General features: G+C 43.5%; 1 protein-coding gene across 4 annotated transcripts in view; it reads right to left on the minus strand.

The window, feature by feature from the left end:
* The window catches only part of NMT2 (N-myristoyltransferase 2), a 74,311-nt gene that overhangs the window by 34,822 nt on the left and 15,139 nt on the right, over window positions 1–24,350 (minus strand). Inside the window, exon 1 of one of the 4 annotated variants that reach the window (XM_042991135.1) lies at window positions 11,083–11,191. The exons of the other annotated variants lie outside the window; for them this stretch is intronic. Within the exon in view, the coding sequence (XP_042847069.1) occupies window positions 11,083–11,135 (53 nt within the window). The 5' untranslated portion in view covers window positions 11,136–11,191. Of the gene's footprint in view, window positions 1–11,082; window positions 11,192–24,350 lie in introns of those variants that run through there. 4 annotated transcript variants of the gene reach the window in all.

The following is a 24,350-nucleotide window of genomic DNA, read 5'->3' on the forward strand; positions in this document are numbered from 1 at the left end:
ACGGCCCTGTGCAATACTGCTTCATGTCTGCATCACACTGTCTAAGCTGTTGTGTATAATTTAGATTGCAAATACTCTACCCGGTGTATTTTTTATGGTATCTTCTCCTGTACAGACATTTAACATTTTGGTGGAGACTAATACTTAAAAAATTTTCCCTTGTGGCTTCTGGGGCTTTTAAACATTGCTTATTAGAAAGACCTTGCCTATTCTAAAACTATATAATCATCCTTCTGTGTTGTCCCTCTATTGACTCTATGACTTTTGGAAAATAATATTTAGCTTTCTAATTCATTTGGAATAAAAGTGTGAAGTACCATGTCTCTATTTTTCAAGAATACATTATAAATACAAGCCCCGTTGTAACATAACTTGTTATTACTGGGTCACACTGCACCTGCTAAAGACTGATAAGCAAATACAATAAGGGAGGCAGACCGGCCGATTTATTGGATGCAATGACCTAGTGAGCTTCTCTTTTTGCCAGATACCATGCCGGGTGCAAGCAATTTCCAAACATGTCTGAAAATTCTTTGATACTTTTCCCAAGAAGAGGTGGAGTCAATTCTCCTCCCCTCGAATCTGGGCAAGCTTGTCACCCCTGCTCTTTACCCAGCAGGAGTGACACCGTGTGATTCTGGAGGCTAGGTCACAAAAGGCCATGCAGTTTCCACCTGGCTCCCTGAGGATGTCACTCTGCCATGGAAGAGGTCCAAGCACCCCAAGAGGGCCGGGCCAGCGGACGGCGGACAGCACACCGGCCTGGCCTCCGGGCAGCTGCCGGCAGCAACGGGGGCGGGGGGAGGGAGCCCGGCAGGACCACCAGCTCGGTCAGGCCTGCACCTGCACAAGACACCAAGTGAGAAACTGCCTTTCCACCTCCTTACCCACAGCAGGTGCGAGCATAACAAAGTGACCGCTGTTCTGTGTCACTGCCTTGGCGATGATCTATTACACAGCAATAAATCTGGATCAGAAATGCGGTGCCTGGAAATGGAGGGCCACTCTAATAAATCCCCAAAACACAAGGCAAGGGCGCCAAGGAAAAGGGAGACAGCATTTCATGTCATGATTATTTCAGTGACTTTTTCATTTTCAAATATGGAATCTGATCAAGGAAGGGAGACCCGTGTTACATACTACAGGAACATTTATAAAGCTGTGGCCGGTGATGATGTACAGAAAATGTACCTACGAGCTGATGATCTAACTAAAAAGATTTCTGAGCAGAGGGTTGCAGCTGCTGGCTTTGCCCAGCTGTTGATAATGGCAAGAGAGAGATCAACTGAAGAAAGAATAAGCTATTCTGTTTCCAAGTGGAAGTCAGAGAACATATAAACTCACCCAGTACTTTGTAGGTTAAAAAATAAGTGTTCCTCATTCCCAGCATCTTCAGAAGGCACGGGGTTTGCACATTAAGAAATGGCCTCAGGACAGAAACTCAACACTAGGGTGGAGCTGTATGACCCTTTGTGAGGACCTGAGAAAGATCTAAGGAGGTGCCTTTGGACGTTCCAGACAGACAAAAGGCCTTCTAAATCTCTTGAAGGATGGGACTTGTCTATCCTCTGTAAACAGAGCTTCTAAGAATCTCTTTCCTACAGCATCCTTACCAGGAACCCAACAAAGAGAAAAGCTTATCTGAAAGAAGAGAATTCTGGGTGGCTTTTGTCTAACAGAGTGGATTAAAATGAAAACTGCAGGAGAGCCCCCAACACCTTTCTAAAAGCATTATACCCGCTTGAAAGAGAGCAGAACAAAATGGAAACAAGACTTTGGACCCTCAACCTTTTATAGGCAGGAAGCAAAGGTTACTCACTCGGGTGCAAAGTCCATTTTCTTTTGGAAGGGTGATTGGAAAGCCAGCACCAAGAGCCCGAAAGACAAGACACCAGAGCCACGGAGGACAGCTCCCAAGGACTGGGACTGAACTTGGATTCAGGAGCTGGAGACACTGATGAGGGAGCGTGGGGCAGGTTGAGGGCAAAGTGCAGGCTAACAGCAGCCTCTCCCCCTGCCCCTCACCATGGGACATGTATGATATTCCTTGGACCCTCCAGGCTACCCAAAAACAGGAAAGGACAAAAACAAACAAAAAAGGTTAAACTGTAAGAATATCCACCAGTTTACCAGAAAAAGGCAATCCCATCATAGCCTAAAGTCCAGGAACTCCCTACTGTCTTAATACTTTGCAACAGGGAGAAACCACCTTAGCTTGGCAATAGCTAGGCCTCCAGAAAGTCTTTAGCATGTGAAAGTCTGTTTGGGAAACTCCCTCTTGACTCTATGTCCCCCCACTCCATAAAACAATGTCTCCCCACAACCCCGATGCAGCTCTTCCTGCCCATGGTTCCCGTCCATGAGCTTCAATAAAATCACCTTTTTGCACCAAAGACATCTTCGAGAATTCTTTCTCGGTCATCAGCTCTGGGACTCACAAACCCATCACCCCAAAACCTCATCAATACGCTCCTGATTGGATTTCAGAACTGCCACAGACCATTGAGTATGGTTTGCTCTCTACTAACCCGCTCTGGGATGGAAATATCCACCAGGGCTCTCTGACACCTGTCCACCATTTCACAAGGGATGTGTAGGAAGTGGACATGATCACACCTAGACTCAGTTTACATGATAAGATCCTAGACTTAAAGCTTGAGCCTAATATATAAGCCAAAACACAGATATGATTCTGGAAAGGGTCTTAGGGAGAGTAAATGTAGTCCACATATGGGAGAATATAATTTTTGGCCAGAAGATGGACTGTGGTAGTTTTCAACACGCACTCAACACTTTTAAGACTCCTTCCAAATGAAAGATGGTGTAACAGACAGTTCACAATTGGTTACTGCTTAGTTTTCACCGGAGACTAACGTTTCTAAAAGTAAAAGGTCTGATCAACGTAATTGAGACTGCCAAGAAATGACCAGGAAAGCAACTCTGTATGCAGGAAAAGTAAGACATGTCTTTTATAAGAAAGTTATGAAGAATGGGAATACATTTTTATTGAGGGAAAAGTAGTAACTTGTCCTAAAATGAGACTGGCTATTTAAAGAGGGAAAACTTAAAACAAAATCTGAATGTGAGAAGAAAGTTGTAGAAGGTCTGTGAAGGAAATCATTGCTTTTTGGGGTTTTTTTTTTTTTTTTTTTTTTGAGAGAGAGAGAGAGAGAGAGAGAGAGCGTGTGTGCGCATGCGAGCTGGAGAGGGACAGAGGAAGGAAGAGAGAATTCCAAGCCTGCTCCACACCTAACACGGATTCCATGCCAACATGTGAGATCAGGACGTGATCCCAAATCAAAAGTTGGATGCTCAACTGAGCCACCCAGGAGCCCCGTGAAGGGAATCTTTGGAAAAGAATTTTATGTGTGGTTAGGACTCAGGCAGGCATGAATGAATTTTAAAAGGACACCTGTATTAAGACTGAAGCTTGGCTCTTCTCTCTGTTAAAAAGACAAAGTTTTCTCGGATTGTTGGTCTACTCTTGATAAGAGATTGTAAACAAAGCTTTTGTTTCTTTATCTGCCCAGAAAAACAAAGTTTCTATGCTTTGTCTTTATCAGGTCTTTGATTACTTAAGAGAACAGAAACTTCTCATTACTAAAGGACCTAAGTTTTGCTAACAACTTAGGTACCCTTCCACCCTTGGTTAAACAGATAATTAAATATTAAGTTTTGTAATGATCTGTAATCCTATTTGGGTATGTGCTTTAAAACCTTCTGAAGTTTTTAACAAAAGTTCCTAAATATTCAAATCTAAATGAAGTCTTTTTGACTAATTAGGCATGTTCATTTGGAATGTTATTTGGGGAACACTGTTAAATAAATGATGATAAACCTTCTTAGGTTATGTTGTATGGGTAAATGGTATCACTGTTCTTATATAAAATCTCTCAAGTTTTAATATGTCTTGGTATAAGGTCATCACTTGGCATTCTTTTTTTTAATGTTTATTTTTGAGAGAGAGAAAGAGACAGAGTGTGTATGGGGGGGCGGGGTGCAGAGAGAGAGAGGGAGACACAGAATCTGAAGCAGGCTGCAGGCTCCGAGCTGTAGGCACAGAGCCTGATGAGGGGCCCGAACTCATGAACCACGAGATCATGACCTGAGCCAAAGTCGGAAGTTTAACCGACTGAGCCACCCAGGCGCCCCATCCCTTGACATTCTAATTGGTGAAACGCTGCATGTCACAGAAATAACCTGATTTCCTTGTCAACTGCATTATAATGAACTCTCATCAAATCTTTAAACATGGCCATTTTTGAGTCATTTATACTTTGCCTTTGCTCTTGGAAAGTGTGTTTCATGTTCAAGGAGATTCATTGAAAGGGCTTTTGATAACTACAGGTTTCTGATATCTTTAAGATCGTAAAATTAAACTGGGTAAGAATTTTTGGAACTAAAGGAAAAGCTGCATTCAAACAGAACAAGAGGTGGCAACAAGGGACTGAATGGACTGAGGAAGATGACAACAGTTTTGTGACTCTGGTTTGAGCTGGTTCTCTAACGTTTGCTCTTCCAGATTTAAGGAAACTGTCATACCTATGACTTGCATAAACATGATAAAATATTCCTTTGTGAACAAACTGAAACATTTATCTTTCCTCCCTTCCCAAACCCTCTAGATTTCGGAAACTCTCAGCCAGCGTTCTTTCCTTCATGGCAATTAAAATTATTTGCATAGGGGCGCCTGGGTGGCTTGGTCGGTTAAACGTCCGACTTCGGCTCAGGTCACGATCTCACGGCCCGTGAGTTCGAGCCCCGCGTCGGGCTCTCTGCTAACCGCTCAGAGCCTGCAGCCTGTTTCAGATTCTGTGTCTCCCTCTCTCTCTGCCCCTCCCCTGTTCATGCTCTGTCTCTCTCTCTCAAAAATAAATAAACGTTGAAAAAATAAAAAATTAAAAAAAAAATTATTTGCATAAGTTCAATAAAAATCTGTCCTCCTTGTAACAGGACACCACTGGAAATGCTGGTTACGTTATCAAGGTTTTGACTGGAATGTCATACTGGAGAGACACACACAGACTCCAATATGACCACACAGCTTCAAGGAACTAATTCAGGTTGACTTCATGCAGCCAACAGAGCGTTTGCAAATGGTGGCCTGACCCTGCTTAGAGTTCCCAGCAGTCTTAGGAGGTGAGTAAAGAAGGTCACTTCCTGATGGCTGCAGGAAACCGTAGGATGTTTTGGGGACCTCAAGAAGAGGAATTCGTCCAAATCTATAGGTATTTCAGGCGATCTTTTTTTTTTTTTTTAATTTATTCATTTTGAGAGTTAGCATGCACGTGAATGGAAGAGAATGTGGGGGAGGGGCAGAGAGAGAGAGGGAGACAGAGAATCCCAAACAAGCTCCCTGCTGTCAGTGCAGAGCCTGATGGGGGCTCGAACTCACAGACCATGAGATCATGACCTGAAGTCGGACACACTTAACCGACTGAGCCACCCAGGTGCCCTACTGCAAGGCAAATCTGAAGGCAAGTATTTGCCTTGGAGTTCAATCTAAAATTCATCATAGGGGCGCCCGGGTGGCTCAGTTAACCGCCAGACTTTGGCTCAGGTCATGATCTCCCAGTTGGTGGGTTTGAGCCCTGCATTGGGCTCTGTGCTGTCAGCTCAGAGCCTGGAGCCTGCTTCAGATTCTGTATCTCCCTCTCTCTCTGCCCCTTCTCAGCTCACACTCTGTTTCTCTCTCTCTCTCTCTCTCTCAAAAATAAATAAACGTTAAAAAAATGTTTTTTTAATTCATTATAAAAAGTCCCAGCAAAGCAGATTTATAAGAACTTATACAATGATTATTCTTGCTGTGCTTATGCCAATAATTGGGCCAAGTTTGTTAAAACTGGACTTGTTTTACAGATTAGTCTACTTTGGCTATCTCTGATGAAAATGAGAGTGATTTTAATTTTTTTTTTTTAATGCTTATTTATTTTTGAGAGAGACATAGACAGAGTGAAAGCAGGGGAGGGGCAGAGAGAGAGAGAGAGAAAGAGGGACAGAATCAGAAGCAGGTTCCAGACTCTGAACTGTCTGTCAGCACAGAACCTGATGCGGGGCTCAAACCCACGAACAGTGAGATCATGACCTGAGCCGAAGTTGGACACAACCGACTGAGCCACCCAGGCACCCCAATAGAGTGATTTTAGAGAGAAAATTTATATTTCAATAACATACCTTTTGGGATATAAAATTCTAGCTTTGGTGGTTTTGGGATGTTTGTCGCTTGCCTAAGCTAGACAACTTGAGGTAAACTTCAGAGAATGGCCACGATAGCTCACGTATAGAGACAATCTTCTTGCCTATTACTCAGCGGGGATAATAACAGGACCCCATGGGCACATGATTATTTTAACAGTTGGACAATAGGATGGATTCCTCAACGGTTGTATAAGTCAACTATCACCGTGACTTACTACATGGCTTACTTACTACATGGCTGGGATAGCAAAACGCTCCTCGAAAGCTGGAGCAAACCCCACTCCATGGGTTAGCTATGGACTTGTGCAAATAGTGGATGGCCCACCTTCCTTATGATTAAAGTGGATGATGCACTTAGGGATGCCCATATCTCCCAGAGGAGTTGTCTCCTACATGCCAGTGATTCCTTGTAATCAGGACAGTGTTAAAGCTAGACATCAGGCAAAGAGGGCTTCTTGATGGTTTTATCCCTTGATCATGTTTGTCCCAGGAGCTGCCTCTATCAATGTAGAATTACAAGTAAAGGCTTTAGCTAAGCATACAGTGGCCACCTTTAATTAAACCCAGCAAATAGTCACCCTCCTAAATGATGAAACCACATAAATTTGAAAAGCAGTCCTTCAAAACTGGATGGAACCTTGGGGCACCAGGGTGACTTACTCAGTCTGACTCTTGATTTTGGATCAAGTCATCATCCCAGCGTCATGGGATCAAGCCTCACATCAGGCTCCATGTTGAGCATGCAGCCTGCTTAAGACATTCCCTCTCTCTCTCTCTCTCTCCCTCCCTCTCCCTCTCTCCCCCCACCACCTCACCCTGTCCCTCTCCCCTGCTAGAACTCTAAAAAACAAGACAAAACAAAACAAAACACAGCATGGCTCCTGATATTATGACTGTAGCCCAAGAAGAAACCTATACTCTCATTAAAACAGAATGTTATGTCAGGGGGCCTACGTGGCTCAGGTCTTGATTCTAGTTTGTGGGTTTGAGCCCCACATCAGGCTCTGTGTTATCAGCATGCATTGAGATTCTCTCTCTCTCCCACTCTGTCCCTCCTGTGCTCGCTCGCTCTCCCCAAATAAATAAAGTTAAAAAAAAAAACAAAACAGAATGTTGTGTCTACACTCCAAATTACCCGAAAACTGAAGCCACAGAAGATTTAAACAAACATATCACTGCTGTAAACACTCTAGCTCTAGATTCTTTTAGTACTTGGCTAAATTTGATTCCTTCCAAATGGAAACATGCCCTGCTTAGCATTGCTATATTTCTTGTTCTTTGTGGTTGTTGTTTGACTTTTTTGTATTCGTCAAATGGGAGCCTATGCTATTCGCACAAGCGTGGAGATGCCCTTACCGTGTATTTCGGGAGGGACTAGGGAAACGAAATCCTACCCTGTCAGAGTCCTCCGGTCTGAAATCCCTGCGTCATCCCTGGTCAGCAGGAAGTGGCTACAGAAGAAACGGGCTTGTCCTTCCACAGAACTGGGATGCTGTTCTGCCGGTGGGGATGTGAAAGGAGACCTCCACTACCTCTATTTTGACCTCAGTCAGTACTTCCTAATTGATTAAGTTCTTCTTTCCAGCTTATCTGTCAAGTCAGGCAAAAGACCCTGCAGGCAAAGCATCCCACACAGGAACCAAAACTACCTCCTCAAGCAATAGGGACTCCCTAGACACCAGCGAGACCCCTAAGACAATGATCGACCTGACCTTGACTGCCCCCCTGCATGTACCCGCCGACCTCTGTCTCATGTTTTCCTTAAATAAACCTGGAAACACTTTGGAGACACTCTTCGGAGACACTCTTTGAGGCCTCACCGAAATAAATTCCTTTCTTGTTTCACCTCCTCTCATCTCTCTGCCTGTGGATGTTGTCAGTGGTGAGGGACTGACCCTGGTCTATTTGGGACCCCTCGAGCCAGGTGCTCTTGCACCCCTGCGCCCTGGGAATAGTCCCACTCCCCTGAATGTGTGCACTTACAGTCTTGTGGCTCACTCACAACCAAGCACTCACAACGGATGTGTCAATATGTGACTTCCAAGTCTAGTGAGAACGGCAAGCGGCCCCCACCCACTTCTTGTGGAATAACTCTTTCGGTCAGGCGACCCTGAATCCAGCCCTGCTTGGGGGGGGGGGGGCAGAGGTGGGCACGCGGAGGGAGGAACACGCTGAGCCACAGCTACCGGCCGGCCACACGAGTGAGCCACCTTGGGTGTCCAGTCTGGCGGAGCCTTCCGCTTACCACGGCCCCAGCTGAAATCTGAACGTGGACTGCATGAGCCCCAGTGAGAAACCCTTGCAACCGGGCTCTTTCCAAATTCCTAACCCACAGGATCTGTGAGCCTAATCAGATGTCTGTTGCTTGCTACACAGCACCAGTTACCGGAACAACAGCAAACAGAGCAAAGTCCTGTCTTATGAGGCATATCATCCTAAGGCAGTAGGTAAGACGCAAATGGGAGGCCCACGGGAAGCTAAATGAGACAGGGCCTGTAGTGTGCAGTCTAGCGGCCTGCACAAAGAAAGCCGGCCAATAAGCAGCAGGTACTGCTATTACTACGTGGATAAGCCATGTTGTTTTCTCTGCCAGGACATCCGTGTCTCCTTTGCTGCCTGGTAAACTGCTTATCACTCAAGATTCACGCCAAGAATCACCTCCTCCGAGAAAGCTTCTTGCTCCTCCCCTAATCTGATTAGGTGTCCCCAACGCAATGACCCCCCTGTCATTGCCATCTGAGCATCTTTCCACGTAGCACACTCTAACCTGGTGCTCTTATCTGCTCTTCCCACTACAATGTAAGCTCCGTAGGAACAGAATGTCTGTCATTTCTCCGTAAAATGTATGAAATAGTAGAAAAAAATATATCAGTCGCTGATCACCAGAAAGACCAAGCCATGATTAGAAGCTTGGAATTTTCAGGGGCGCCTGGGTGGCTCAGTCGGATAAGTGTCCAACTTCGGCTCAGGTCATGATCTCACGGTTCGTGAGTTTAAGCCCCACGTCAGGCTCTGTGCTGACAGCTCAGAGCCCGGAGCCTACTTTGGATTCTGTGTCTCCCTCTCCTTCTCTGTCCCTCCCCTGCTCATGTGCTCTCTGGCTCGCTCGCTCTCTCTCTCTCTCAAAAATAAATAAACAATCAAAAAGAAAAAAAGAAGCTTGGAATTTTCAGCCCTCCCCACCATTCTCCAGAGAAGGGAGAGAGGCTGGAAACGGAGTTAACAACCAATCATGCCTACTCACGAAGCTTCATTAAAATCCCAAACGTACATACGGGATTTGGAAAACTTCCAGGTTGGGAGTACACGGAGGTGCTGCGAGGGTGGGGCACCTGGAGAGGGCGTGGAAGTTTCATGCCTCTTTCCACATCCCCTGCTGCATGCATCTCGTCCATCTGGATGTTCATCTGTACCCTCTATCACATCCTTTTACAGTAACTGGCAAACAGTAAGTCACCGTTTTCTTGAGTTCTGTGAATTCAAACTAATTGAGCCTGAGGAAGGGGTTGTATAATCTCCCAACTTATAACTGGTTGGTCAGAAGCAGGGGTGATGACCGGGGCCTGAGACTGGCATCTGAAGCGGGGAGGGGGGGAGTCATGTGAGATGACCTCCAGGAAGACAATATCAGAAAGGAGTTAGTAGGTAGGGCACCCAGCTGGTGTCGCAGAGCAGCTAGGTGGAAAGCCCACACCCCCGGTGTCACAGTGCTGTGATGTGGCAGGAGTGGGAAGGTAAAGGAGAAACACAGCGGGAGAGCAGGGTTTTCCTACTCAGATGTGTGGTAAACATTATTCCTGCTCACCAACATTTTTTTCTGAAGTAATCTCCACACCCAGCATGGGGCTCAAACTCACGACCCCGAGATCAAGAGCTGCATGCTCAGGGCACCTGGGTGGCTCAGTGGGTTAAGCATCTGACTCTTGATCTCAGCTCAGGTCTTAATTTCAGGGTTGTGAGTTCAAGCCCCACACTGGGCTCCTCGGTGAAGCCTACTTTATAAAAGAGGGAAAAAAAAGCGGGGAGGGGGGTGGTTGCATGCTCTACTGACAGCCAGCCACTCTCTTTACCAGTATTTCTGAATCTCCTCCCCCACGGGCACTGGAAAGTACCACACATATACATACATCCCCATCTCCTGGAAACTGATGTGCGAATAGGCAGTTCACTCAGCCAATGGGAAGTTAGAACAAGCGACAGGTGTCACTCCCGGGGGAAAGGTGGAGAGTCATTACACTTTCCTCTTTGCTGACTTCACCCTCCCGCCAAGCCCTGCAGCCCTGACACAGGAGCGGATGGAGCCTCCTACCTAAGCGACACCCCTGATACCTCTAAGGAGTGGGGGACCCTGCCTGCACGCACACAGTGTGGGTGGGAGACAAACCTTTGGCGACCTACACAACAGAACTGTGAGCTTTTTTTTTATTTTAACCCACGGGATACCTCAGAGTATCCTAATTGATAACAAAGCCTTATCACCCAATAGCAAGGTCATAAAGGGACTCTTCTTTCCTTCAGTTATTATGTATTAAAATCATAAACTTTTCCATTTAAAATTGACAATTCACTCCTCTGTAAAGTTGAAATATAAAAGGTATCTCCCAACGTCTAAAAAAAAAAATCACCCCCCAAAAAGAGAAAGGTGGGGGGCCTGGGTGGCTCAGTCAGTTAAGCGTCCGACTTCAGCTCAGGTCAGGATCTCGCGGTTTGTGAGTTTGAGCCCCACAGTGGGCTCTGTGGTGACAGCTCAGAGCCTGGGGTCTGCTTCGGATTCTGTGTCTCCCTCTCTGCCCCTCCCCCACTCCACACTCTGTCTCTCAAAAATGAGTAAATGTTAAAAAAATTTTTTAAAAATTTTTAGAAACATACATAAATAAAAGGTACCTTCCATAGTGAGAAAAACTATTGAAGAGACAGTGCTTGAGATGCAGACTCATAGCTCCCTGTTCCTGATCCTGAAATAGAAAGCAGTGCGCATTTTTGGAGACAACATGAAGACCCAGCCAAACGACAGCCAAGTGGTCTAAAAACAGTCACGCGTTCCTACCCCAAAATGAGTGGTTTATTTTCATCACATTTGTACTATTGTGATGTTTATATTTCAAATCATCTGGTGGCTAAAGACAACCATAAATATCTGACTAGCAACTGGGCTTAAACACATCAGAGCCACATACTGGCGCAGGAAGTATGCTGCGGGTAAGTATGGTTTTGCGAATTCTCTGATTTGGGAGTCTGAAAATTCCAGGAATGTCCCTGCGTAGAGAGGGTATAGCTGGCACCTTTGTAGAGTGGTCAACTTGCTGAACTGTGACTGTGTGGTTTATGGATGTACCACATCGTGGGGGGGGGGGGGGGCGTGTAACAGATGAAAGCTATTCACGTTTGTATCCCTAAGGTCTGTGACGCTCTAATGCCTGACAGTAGATTTTCATGACCAATGCTTGTTGAATCAATGAGTGAATAATTCTGGCTCTTGAGATCACTCTAATCACCTATTGCCAGGTGTTAAAAAACTCTGAAAGCTACAGTTCTCCTACCTACAGGGTAAACTTACTATTGAGAAGAAAAGCTGGTAAATGCAAATAAAAAGGGCCAGCCAAATGTCCGAGGCCAGATACTCCCTTAACATGCTCTGGGCTTCTGTATCAGGCTTGCCTCTGACATGAGCCAGCAGCCAGGAACCAGAAGCTTGACTATACTAGTCCCGCCCAACCCAGAAGCACATTATGTATAAAAGATCAGTAAAACCCAAGCTGGATGCTCTCAGCTTTGGACGTGAGTCTGCTGGGCCGGCAGCAGTGCGAAATAAACAGTCTTTTCTGGTTCCCCAAGAGCTTGACGCTTGTCTCTTCCTGGGTGCCGAGTATCTGCTGTAACACTATAGCCTATCATCACGTCTTTATTGTGCATCTACTATGTGCTCAATACTTTGTTGGATGCAGGGGGTGGGGGGTGGTAACTAAAGTCATCAAGACATGCCCTTGGCTTCCCAATCCAGGGAATTATCCCTGTCCAAGACATGCCCTTGGCTTCCCAATCCAGGGAATTATCCCTGTCCTGCCTCAATTCTTTTACTCTGCTGGTTATGGCTTTTCTGGAAACCACTGGGAGCCTCTTCTGTCTAATACACCTACTTTAAAGTATCTCCAAATCTCTAAAATGCTTTAATCCAGAGGGACAGAGAGTGAGAGATTACAACTAGTCTGAATGCCTGCCTACCCAATTGGACGGAAATTTCTCCACCAATGAAGAATCCAGAAATTTTTGTCCTGAGTGTCAGTTTTGTTCTATAAAAGATAAATTAGGGGCACCTGGGTGGCTCAGTCGGTTAAGTATCTAACTTCAGCTCCGGTCATGACTTCGCAGTCCCTGAGTTCGAGCCCTGCGTCAGGCTCTGTGCTGACAGCTCGGAGCCTGGAACCTGCTTCACATTCTTTGTCTCCTTCTCTCTCTCTGCCTACCCCCCACCAAAATTAAATAAACATTAAAAAAAGTTTTTTTAAAATTATACTTATTGTGGTAGAATGGAGAAACGGCAATCATTTTTGTTAACTCTAGCTCACCAAGAATTTTTTTTCCCCCTTTTCCTCTCCTTCTCACTAAATTAGCCATCCCCTCCTCCAAACTCCCAGACAGATCTGATGGCAGTGACACAGTGATAAGCAGCAGAACTTCCTCACCCCTCAATGAGGAAGAACTACTTTTCCACTTTCCAGAAGCCTCTGGCAGATTACGGTTTGGAGAGGAGAACTGACAGGCATACAGCTTCACACTCACAAGGACAACTGTAATCCCCAAAGGTAATAACGAGTGCCGGCAGGCACGTGGACAAAGCCGAACCCTCACTCACTGTTGGCAGAAACGGAAAACAGTCCGGCAGCTTCTCAAAATGCTAACCACTGCCAGGTGGTCCCACTCCTAGGTGTATGCCCGAGAGACGTGAACCAGCCACGCAGACACTTGTCCACGAGCGTTCAGAGAAGCACCATTTGTAATAGCCAACGAGCAGAAAGCCCCCAAACGCCCACCAACTGACAACTGAATAAAGAAGACGTGTTCCATCCATGCAACAGCGTATTTCTCAGCAATGAAAGACGAAACACTGACACGTGGATGGAGCCTGAGAACATCAGGCTAAGGATTCCGTTTGTACAAGATGTGCAGACCAGGCAAATCTATGGAGACAAAACAGATCAGTGGTTGTCGGGCTGGGAGGATGAAGAGGGCCGGGGAGTTACAGCTAAGTGACACAGGTTTCTTTTTGGGGTGATGAAAATGTTCTAAAATTGATTGTGGGATAGCTGTACAACCCTGTGAATCTACGAAATGCCACAGAACTGTACACTTGACTTATTTCAAAGTGGGACAGCCCAGGGGCGCCTGGGTGGCTCAGTCGGTTAGGCGTCCGACTTCGGCTCAGGTCACGATCTCACGGTCCGTGAGTTCGAGCCCTGCGTCGGGCTCTGGGCTGATGGCTCAGAGCCTGGAGCCTGCTTCCGATTCTGTGTCTCCCTCTCTCTCTGCCCCTCCCCCGTTCATGCTTTGTCTCTGTCTCAAAAATAAACGTTAAAAAAAAAATTAAAAAAGAAAAAAAAAAGTGGGACAGCCCAGACTGAGCCAGAAAGTCCAGTTAGAGTCCATACTTTTTTTTTTTTTTAATATTTTATTTTTGAGACAGAGAGAGGGAGGGAGGGAGGGGAGAGGGGAGGGGAGGAGAGGGGGACAAAGGATCCAAAGTGAGCTCTGTGCTGACAGGCTGAGAGCAGCAAGCCTGACGCGGGGCCCTCAACTCACAGACCGTGAGATCGTGACCTGGGCCAAAGAGGGACACTCAACCAACTGAGCCACCAAGGTGCCCCAGAATTGTACATTTTTAATAGGTGAATTGTAGGGTATGTGAAGTATATCTCAACAGAACTGTTAAAAAAAAAAACCAAAAAACTGGCAGGTGAAACTCCTGTCGCTGGAGATGTCAGGATGATGTCAAGGCCCACGTAGATCAAGCGTTGCCCGTGGTGGCGTTATCTGTGGTCTGCCTTCTGCAGACCAGGAGGAGTGTGTGACACACAGATGTCATGGCCCCTGGGTAGGAGAGGTGCTGCCGGATCCTCAGAATAATAAAGAAAAAGCCCTTCTCACGAAGACTCTTCTTGGCAGGGCGCCTGGGTGGCTCAGTCAGTTAAGCATCTAACTTTGGCTCAGGTCACGATCTCACGGTTCGTGAGTTTGAGCCCCTCATCGGGCCCTGCATTGACGGTGCAGAGCCTGCTTAGGATTTTCTCTCTCTCTCCCTCTCTCTGCTCTCCCCCACATACTTTCTCTCTCTCAAAATAAATTAATAAACTTAAAAAAAAAAAAAAAAAGACTCTTCTTGGAAATCCAATGAAGAAAAACGGACTCAGACTCTCAGGGCTTGAGAGTGACCACTGACCCACAGTTTGGCCATGGAACTCACACAGCCCTTTTATAAAGATCTCTCGGTTCTGGGGCACGTGGGTGGCTCAGTTGGTTGAGCGTCCAACTTCGGCTCAAGTCGCGATCTCACGATTCATGAGTTCGAGCCCTGCATCGGGCTCCTCACTGACAGCCTGTCAGCATGGAGACCCGCCTTGGATCCTCTGTCCTCCTCTCCCTCTGCTCCTCCCCTGCTCACACTCTCTGTCTCAAAAAATAAATAAGACTTTTTTTTTTTCAATTAAAAACAATATATAAAGATCTCTTGGTTCTTAAAGAACAGAAGCTGCACTTCCTGGGTCCCCAAGAATTCATACAAAAGGTTCACAAAGAATAGCCTCTCCGTTTTCTTACTGCAGGAAGGACAGCTACTTCCGTCTGTGCCTACAGAGAATCCTTGCCATGTTCAAACCCCATTTATCCTTAAAAGGTAAACCAATAAACTCCTTCTCGGCCATAGAAATGGCACATATTTCATAAGCATAGCCAGCCAAGTCTCTTCAAGGAAATCTTCAAGGATTCCACAGACAGGACTTACTGGAACGAACAGGGCAATACGGCCACGCAAACGCTCTGCAGATGCTCCAGGAGAAACAAGTGAGGCAGAGGTTGCTAGCGACCACAAGATCCATCTTGCCTCTTCTCAAGCTCACAACCAGACTACATCTCGCAGCTCACTCACAGGCAGGTATGGCCATGTGACTAAGTTCTGGCCAGTGGGATGGGAGTGGGAGGGGGGTTCCGCCCCTCCCTGCTGGCCCAGAGACCCCCTTGGGTGTTCTCCCTTCCCACGTGCTGATGGGACGTGGGTGTAGGATGAGACAACAGAGGATGGGAGAGCCATGTGATGGCAGAATTCTAGGCTCTGGCTGGCAGAACGAAGGAGACTCTTCTTGCCGCCCATCTGAACACCTGCCCGCGGCTGTCACGGGAATAAGGGAACTTCGGTTGCACGGAGCGAATTACACAATAGGGTCTAGTTGACATAGCAGTTTAGCCTATCATAACTAATACATTAATTTTAAGAAAGACATCAAAGGAACTAATTTAGGCTTTGTGAATCCCCGAAATAACAATTTTAGGTTTCACAGGATTCCACTAGAAATCACTGAGCTCCTCCCCGCAAAAACCATTAGTAGTTTGATATTTTAGTTATTTTATAAATTCTTCCCCTTGATTTACTATTTCTGCACAGAAAACGATGGGATTATCGGTATGCTTGGTTGTACTTTCATGCATTTTCTAAATCATCTATAATAATTACAATGCCTAAGACGGTCAAGAACAAAGGCTCTGGAAAAGGACTCAAGATGGCAGCATAAGAAGATACGGAGCCCAGGAGGAGTCCCACTGACACAACAAATCTTCATCTACATACAGAAGGAGACCTAGAAACTGGACAGAGAACCCACCACAACAGCGATGGCACGAAGATGGGTAGAAGGGGTAGAGATACGGTCTCAGTAAGGGGGAAAAAACCCCACACCCCCAGCCATGGAGCTCCACAGTCAGAAGGGGCCTTAACAGTAAGAAAATTTTCTCTAAGGAGCAAGAGATTTGAGCTCCAAACCAGGCATGCCAACACTTAGATCCTGCACAGGAGCAAGAAGCCCCTAAAACCCTTGGCTTTGAGGAGCACTTGGGTGACTCAGTCAGGTAAGCGTCTGACTTCGGCTCAGGTCATGATCTCGCAGTTTGTTGGTCTGAGTCCCACATGGGGCTCTGGTGACAGCTCAGAGCCTGGGGCCTGCTTCAGATTCTTAGTCTCCCCCTCTCTCTGCCCCTCCCCTGCTGGCACTCTGTCTCTCAAAAATAAATAAACGTTAAAAAAAATTTTTTTTTAATACCTGGCTTTGAAAACCAATAGGGAGTAAATTCAGGAAAACTATACAACTTTAGGGAAAGAAAAACCCACTCTTAGAGGGCTTACGCATAGACTCACTAGACCTGGAAATGAGTACAAAGGCTCTAGAATGAAAAGTGCATAGATTATAGGTAAAGGAGACTCATTTACTAATCTTGAGGGCTTCCAAGGTAGGCAGGAGGCAGCTGGGCCCCTCCACTGGTATTAGCCATTTTGCTGCCCCATTCAGCTCTGCTGATCCTGGCACTAGCAGGCGCCATTTTGAAACTGTTCCTGTGGACTGCTAAGGCCAGGAGGCATGTTCTGCTAAGAGCCCTGCACAATCCCATTCCTCCTCAAACCCCGCAGCCCAGAGGCTGCTATCCCTAGCGTACCTGCAGCAGTCCCAGGCTGCAGGCCAGCCCTGCCCAGCAGCAAGCCCCCTGCAGTGGAGGCCTGGCCACAACAGAGGGGCACATGCAGCCCACACACAGAACACACCTGGAGCAGCTGGCTCCGGTGGTGAGGGGGACCGAGCTTCTAGACCCCACAGGACATCTCCTATGAAAGGACATTCTTTCAAGACCAAGAGACATAGTTGAATTACCTCATACACAGAAACAAACACAGAGTTAGGCAAAATTTAAAAAAAAAAAATTTTTTTTAACGTTTATTTATTTTTTGAGAGACAGAGACAGAGCATGAGCTGGGGACGGGACAGAGAGAAGGGGAGTCACAGATTCCGAAGCAGGCTCCAGGCTCCGAGCTGTCAGCACAGAGCCTGATGCGGGGCTCAAACTCATGAACCGTGAGATCATGACCTGAGCTGAAGTTGGATGCTTAACCAACTGAGCCACCCAGGCGCCCTAGAGTCAGGCAAAATTAAGACACAGAATAATATGTTCCAAACAGAAAAAAAAGACGAGGCCTCAAAAAAGAACTAAATGAAATGGAAGTAAGCATTCTTCCTGAAGAGTTCAAAGTAATGGTTATAAAGATGCCCAATGGACTTGAGAGAACAATGGATGAATACAGTGAGAACGTCAACAAAAACATAGAAAATATAAGAAAGAACCAGTCAGAGCTGAAGAATACAATTAATTGAAATGAAAAATACACCAGCAGGAATCAACAGCAGATTGGGGGACACAGAACAGATCAGCGATCTGGAAGCCTGGTGATCTGGAAATCACCCAAACTGAACAGCAAAAAGAAAAAAGAATTTTAAAAAATTAAGATAGTTTAAGGAACCTCTAGGACAACATCAAGCATGTTAACATTCACATTATAGGGGTTCCAGAAGGAGAAGAGAAAGAGAAAGGGGCAGAATACTCACGTGAAAAATAACAGGTGAAAATTTCCCTAACCTGGTAAAGGAAACAGACATCCAGGTCCAGGAAGCACAAAGAGTTCGAAAAAAGATACACCCAAAGAGATCCACAATAAGACACATTATAATTAAACTGCCAAAAATTAAAGAGAGAATCTTAAAAGCATCAAGAGAAAATCAACTAGTTACATATAAAGGAACCCCCATAAGACCACAAGCTGATTTTTTGACATAAACTTTGCAGGCCAGAGAGAAGTGTCATGATATAGTCAAAATGCTGAAAGGAAAAAAACTTAAACCAAGAACACTCCATCCAGCAAGATTATCATTCAGAACTAAAGGGGAGATAAAGGGTTTCCCAGAGAAGCAGAAGCTAAAGCAGTTCACCCACAGTAAATAGCTTTATAAGAAATATTAAAGGGACTGCTTTAAGTAAAAATGAAAAAGCCATAACTAGAAAAAAATCTCACTGCTAAAGGCAAGTGAGTAGTATATGCAACCCAGAAGGTAGCGGAGGCCAATCACTCACAAAGTAGTCTGAAGATTAGAAGACAAAAAAAAAAAAAAAAAAAAATCAATTATATCTACAAGAATTACTTAAGAAACACACAAAATAAAAAGATGTAAAATATGGCACCGAACACATAAAAGTGGGTGGCAAGGGCGTTAAAATATAGAATGCATGTGAACTTAAACAAACACCAACTTAAAATAGACTGCTATGCACATAGGTTGTTATATACGAACTTCACAGTAACCACTAACCAAAAACCTGTAATAAATATCCAAAAAATAAAGAGAAAAGAATTCCAAACATAACACTAAAGAAAAACCACAAAGAAAAGAACAAAGAACTACAAAAACAACCAGCAAACAGTAAACAAAACAGCAATAAATATACGCCTATTGATAATTACTTGAAATGTAAATGGACTAAATGCTCCAGGAAAAAAGACATAGGATGACTGAATGGAAAATAAATAAACAAACAAACAAACAGACCCATCTGCATGCTGCCTACATGAGACTCACTTCAGACCTAAAAGCACACACAGACCAAAAGTGAAGGGATAGTTAAAGACAGTCCATGCAAATAGAAACAAAAATAAAGCTGGAGTAGCAACAGATATCAGACAGAATATACTTTAAATTCTTAAAAAATGTTTATTCATTTATTTTGAGAAAGAGAGAGAGACAGCATAAGCGGGGGAGAGACAGAGAGAGAGAGAGAGAGAGAGAGAGAGAGAAAGAGAATATCCCAAGTAGGGATATCAGCACAGAGCCCGATATAGGACTCAATCTCGTGAACTGCGAGATCATGACCTAAGCCAGAATTGAGAGTCAGCTGCATGACTGACTGAGCCCCCCCCAGGTGCCCCAGACAGAATATACTTTAAAACAAAGTCTATATCATGAGACAAGGGAGGGCATTACATAATGATAAAAGGAACAATCCAACAAAAGATTTAACATTTGTAAATATCTATGCATCCAACAATGGAGCATCGAAATACACAAAGCAGGTGTTAATAAATAGGGAGAAACTGCCAGTAATACATTAATCGTAGGGGACTTTACATCCCACTTAGATCATCCAGACAGAAAACTAATAAGGAAACAGTGGCCTTAAACCACATGTTAGACCAGATGGACTTAACAGATATATACAGAGTCTTCCATCCAAAAACAGCAGAATACATATTTCTTCTCAAGTATATGTGGAATGTTCTCTAGGACAGATACAGGCTGCTAGGCCACAAACAAGTCTCAGTAAATTTAAGAAGATTCAAACCATATCAAGCATCTTTTCCAACCACAACAGTCTAAAACTGGAGACCAACTACCAGGAGAAAACTGGAAAAAAAATTAAAAAAAACAAACACACACACACACAAAACCACATACATGCAGAGACTAAATAACATGCTACTGAGCAACCAATGGGTCAGCAATAACAACAAAAAACAACAAAGAAGAAATTTTTTTAAATGCCTTGAGATAAATGCAAATGAAAATACAATACTCCAAAATCCATGGGACGTAGCAAAAGCATTTTTAAGAAGGAAGTTTAGGGGCGCCTGGGTGGCGCAGTCGGTTAAGCGTCCGACTTCAGCTCAGGTCACAATGTCGCGGTCCGTGAGTTCGAGCCCCACTTCGGGCTCTGGGCTGATGGCTCAGAGCCTGGAGCCTGCTTCTGATTCTGTGTCTCCTTCTCTCTCTGCCCCTCCCCCCTTCATGCTCTGTCTCTCTCTGTCTCAAAAATAAATAAAAACGTTAAAAAAAATTTTTTTTTAAAAAAGAGGGAAGTTTAGAGTAATACAAGTCTTTTTCAAGAAAGAAGAAAAATCTCGAATAAACAATCTAATCTTACACCTAAAGGAACTAGAAAAAGAAGAACAAAACCCTAAGTTAGAAAGGAGGAAATAATAAAGATCAGAGCAGAAATAAATTAATTAGAGACTAAAATAACAAAGAAAGGGTTAGTGAAACTAAGAACTCATTCTTTGAAAAGATAAACCTCTGGAAAGACTGATCCAGAAAAAAAGAGGACTCGGGGTACCGGGGTGGCTCAGTGAGTTAAGTGTCTGACTTTGGCTCAGGTCATGATCTCGCGGTTCATGAGTTTGAGCCCCGTGCAGACTCTGTGCTGACAGCCAAGAACCTGGAGCCTGCTGTGGTTTCTGTGTCTCCCACTCTCTGCCCCTCCCCCCGCCTCCAACTCATGCTGTCTCTGTCTCTCTCTCTCAAAAATAAACATTTAAAAAAAAAGAAAAAGAGAGGACTCAAATAAATAAAAAATGAACGAAGTTATAATTGATACAACAGAAATACAAAGAGTCATAAAAGACTACTATGAACAATTATATATCAATTGGACAACATAGAAGAAATGGATAAATTCCAAAGAACAATCTTCCACGGCTCAATCAAGAAGAAATAGAAAATCTGAACAGATCCATTATTAGTAATGAAATTGAGTCAGTAATCAAAAACTCTCACAAACAAACTTCCAGGACCAGACAGTGTCACCGGTGAATTCTACCAAACATTTAAAGAAGAGTTAATATCTGTTCTAAAACTACTCCAAAAACTAAGAGGAGGGAAGGAATGCTTCCAAGCTCATTCTATGATGCCAGCATTACCCTGATACCAAAACCAAACATACACAATACAAAAACAGAAAATTACAGGCCAATATCCCTGATAGAGACAGAGGCAAAAATCCTCGATAAAATATTAGCAAACTGAATTCAACAATCCATTAAAAGGATCATGCAGAATGATCAAGTGAGATTTATTCCTGGGATGCAAGGATGGTTCAATATTCACAAATCGATTCAATGTGATACAGCACATTAACAAAACAAAGAATAAGAAATCATTTGACCATCTCAACAGATACAGAAAGAGCATTTGACAAAATGCAACACATATTTAGTATAAAAACTCAATAAAGTGGGTACAGAGAGAATTTATCTCAACATAGCAAAGACTATATATGATAAACCCACAGCTAATATCACACTCAACAGTGAAAAAAGTTGAGAGAAACTTTTCCTTCAAGATCAAGAACAAGACAAGGAGGCCCACTCTTACCACTTTTATTCAATATAGTACTGGAATCCTAGTCACAGTAATTAGGTGAGGAAAAAAATTAGAAGGATGCAAATTGGAAAGGAAGAAGTAAAACTGTCATTATTTATAGATAACATTATACTATACATAAAAAACCTTAGTCTCCGCTCCAAAGCTAATACAACTAATAAATGAATTTGGTAATGTTCCAGGGTACAAAATTAACATACAGAAGAAATGCTGCATTTCTGTACACCAGAAACTATGAAAAAGAGAAATTAAGAAAACAATCTCACTTGCAATTGCACCAGAAAGAATAAAATACCTAGTAATAAATTTAACCAAGGAGGTAAAAGATCTATACTCGAAAAACTATAAGGCATTAATGAAAGAGATTGAAGAGGATACACATAAATAAAAAAGATATATACCATGCTCATGGGTTAGAAGAATTAATATTGTTAAAATGTCCATACTGCCCAAAGCATCTGTAGATTCAATGCAATCCCTGTCAAAATACCAATGGCATTTTTCACAGAACTAGAACAAATACTCCTAGAATTTGTAGGAACCACAAAAGACCCCAAATATCCAAAGCAACCTCAAGAAAGAACAAAGCTGCAGGATTCACACTCCTGGATTTCAAATTATACTATAAAACTACTGTATCACTACAGTATGGCATTGGCACAAAAACAGATACAGAGATCAAGGAACAGAATAAAGAGCCCAGAAATAAGCCCAGGCTTATATGGTCAATTAATCTACCACTAAGGAGGCAAGAAAATACAATGAAGAAAAGACAGTTTCTTCAATAAATGGTATTGGGAAAAACTGGATAGCTACATGCAAAAGAACAAAACGGTACCACTTTCTTACACCATATATGAAATACAAAATACGAAAATAAACTAGAAGTGAATTAAAGACCTAAATAGAAGACCAGAAACCACAAAACTCCCAGAAGAAAACACAGGCAGTAAGCTCTTTGACACTGGTCCTAACAACATCATTTTTTGATCTCTCCTCAGGCAAGGCTAACTAAAGCAAAACTAAACAAATGGAACTATATCAAACTTGAAAAGCTTTTGCACAGCAAAGAAAACCATCAACAAAAGGCAACCTACTGAATGGGAGAAGATATTCACAAATGATAGAGCTGAGAAGGGGTTAATATATAAATATGTTAAAATATATAAAGAACTCATACAACTCAATATAATAAAAATAATCCAATTTAAAAAATGGGCAGAGGACCTGAATAGACATTTCTCCAAAGAAGACATCCAGATGGCCAACAGACACATGAAAAGATGCTCAACATCACTCTTCGTTAGGAAAATGCAAATCAGAACCACAGTGAGGTATCACCTCACACCTGTCTGAGGGGCTATTCTTAAAAAGATAAGAAATAACAAGTGTTGATGAGGATGTGGAGAAAAGGGAACCCTCACGCACTGTTGGTGGGAATGTAAATTGGTGAAGCCAGTGTGGAAGAGTATGGGGTTTTCTCAAAAAGTTAAAAATAAAACTACCATATGATCTGCTAATTCCATTTCTAGGTATTTATCCCAAAAAAAAAACCAAACAAACAAACCACCACTAATTCAGAAAGATATCTGCACCCCTATGTTTACTGTAGCATTTTATATATCATAGCCAAGATATGGAAGTGACCATACACACACACACACACACACACACACACACACACACACACAATTACACACACATTACACACACAGATACATACACTCCATGGATTATTACTCAGCCATAAAAAAGGATGAAATCTTGCCATTTGTGACAGGGCAGATGGACCTAGAGGGTATTACATTAAGTGAAAGAAGTCAGACAGAGAAAGACAAGTTCTGTACGTTTTATATGTGGAATCTAAAAAACAAAACAAATGAACAAATAAAACAGAAACAGATGCATAGATACAGAGAATAAACTGATGGTTGACAAAGAGGAAGTAGGTAGGGGGATGGCCAAAATAGGGAAAGGGGATTAAGAGGTACAATCTTCCAGTTATACATAAGGCATGGGGATGTAATGTACAGCACAGGGAACATAGTCAATTATATCGTAACAACTTTGTATGGTGACAGAGGGTGACTAGATTTACTGTGGTGACCATTTTGTAATGTATTTAAATATTGACTCGTTATGTTGTATGTGAAGTATTCTTCAATAAAAAGGAAATAAATATAATCACTGAAAAAAAATAATCACAATGCCTTTACAAAGGAAACATTTAAAAAATACCACAGAGCTCAATAACAGACAAAGAGATCAATGAAATAGCATAGGCAGACCAGTAACAACCCATGATGTACAGGAACCTGCTATATGACAATGATCACATCACCAACAACTGAAGAAGAAATGAACTTTCAGTAAATAGTATCAGGAAAACTGACTTCCTTTGTGGAGAAAACTAAAATTAGTTTTCTACTTCCCACAAACTACAAAAATAAATTTTAGGGGTGCTTGGTTGGCTCTGTCAGTTAAGCATCTGACTCTTGATTTCAGCTCAGATCACGGTCTCGTGGTTTGCGGGACTGAGCCCCGCATCAGGCTCTGCGCTGACAGCACGGAGCCTGCCTGGGATTTTCTCTCTTCTTCTCTCTCTCTGCCCCTCCCCTGTGCTCGCTCTCTTTCTCTCAAAAGAAATATACTTCAAAAAAATAAATAAATGTTAAATGAGTTAAAGACCCAAAGTTAGAAAATATAACTTTAAAACTGAAGGCGGTGATATTTGTCAGTGTAGTTAACATCCACCCAGGGCCTAGGATGGTGTCTGGAATATAGTAGGTGCTCGAGTAAACACCTGTTGAATGAAAAACTGAAAGAATAAGATAACAGCTTCCTAACATCAGTGAAGGAAATCATTCCTTACGCAAGGACTCAAAAAAACAAACCACAAATAAAAGGCAATAACTT

Source organism: Panthera tigris, chromosome B4 (assembly GCF_018350195.1).
Source record: "Panthera tigris isolate Pti1 chromosome B4, P.tigris_Pti1_mat1.1, whole genome shotgun sequence".
In the NCBI taxonomy this organism is placed as follows: domain Eukaryota; kingdom Metazoa; phylum Chordata; class Mammalia; order Carnivora; family Felidae; genus Panthera; species Panthera tigris.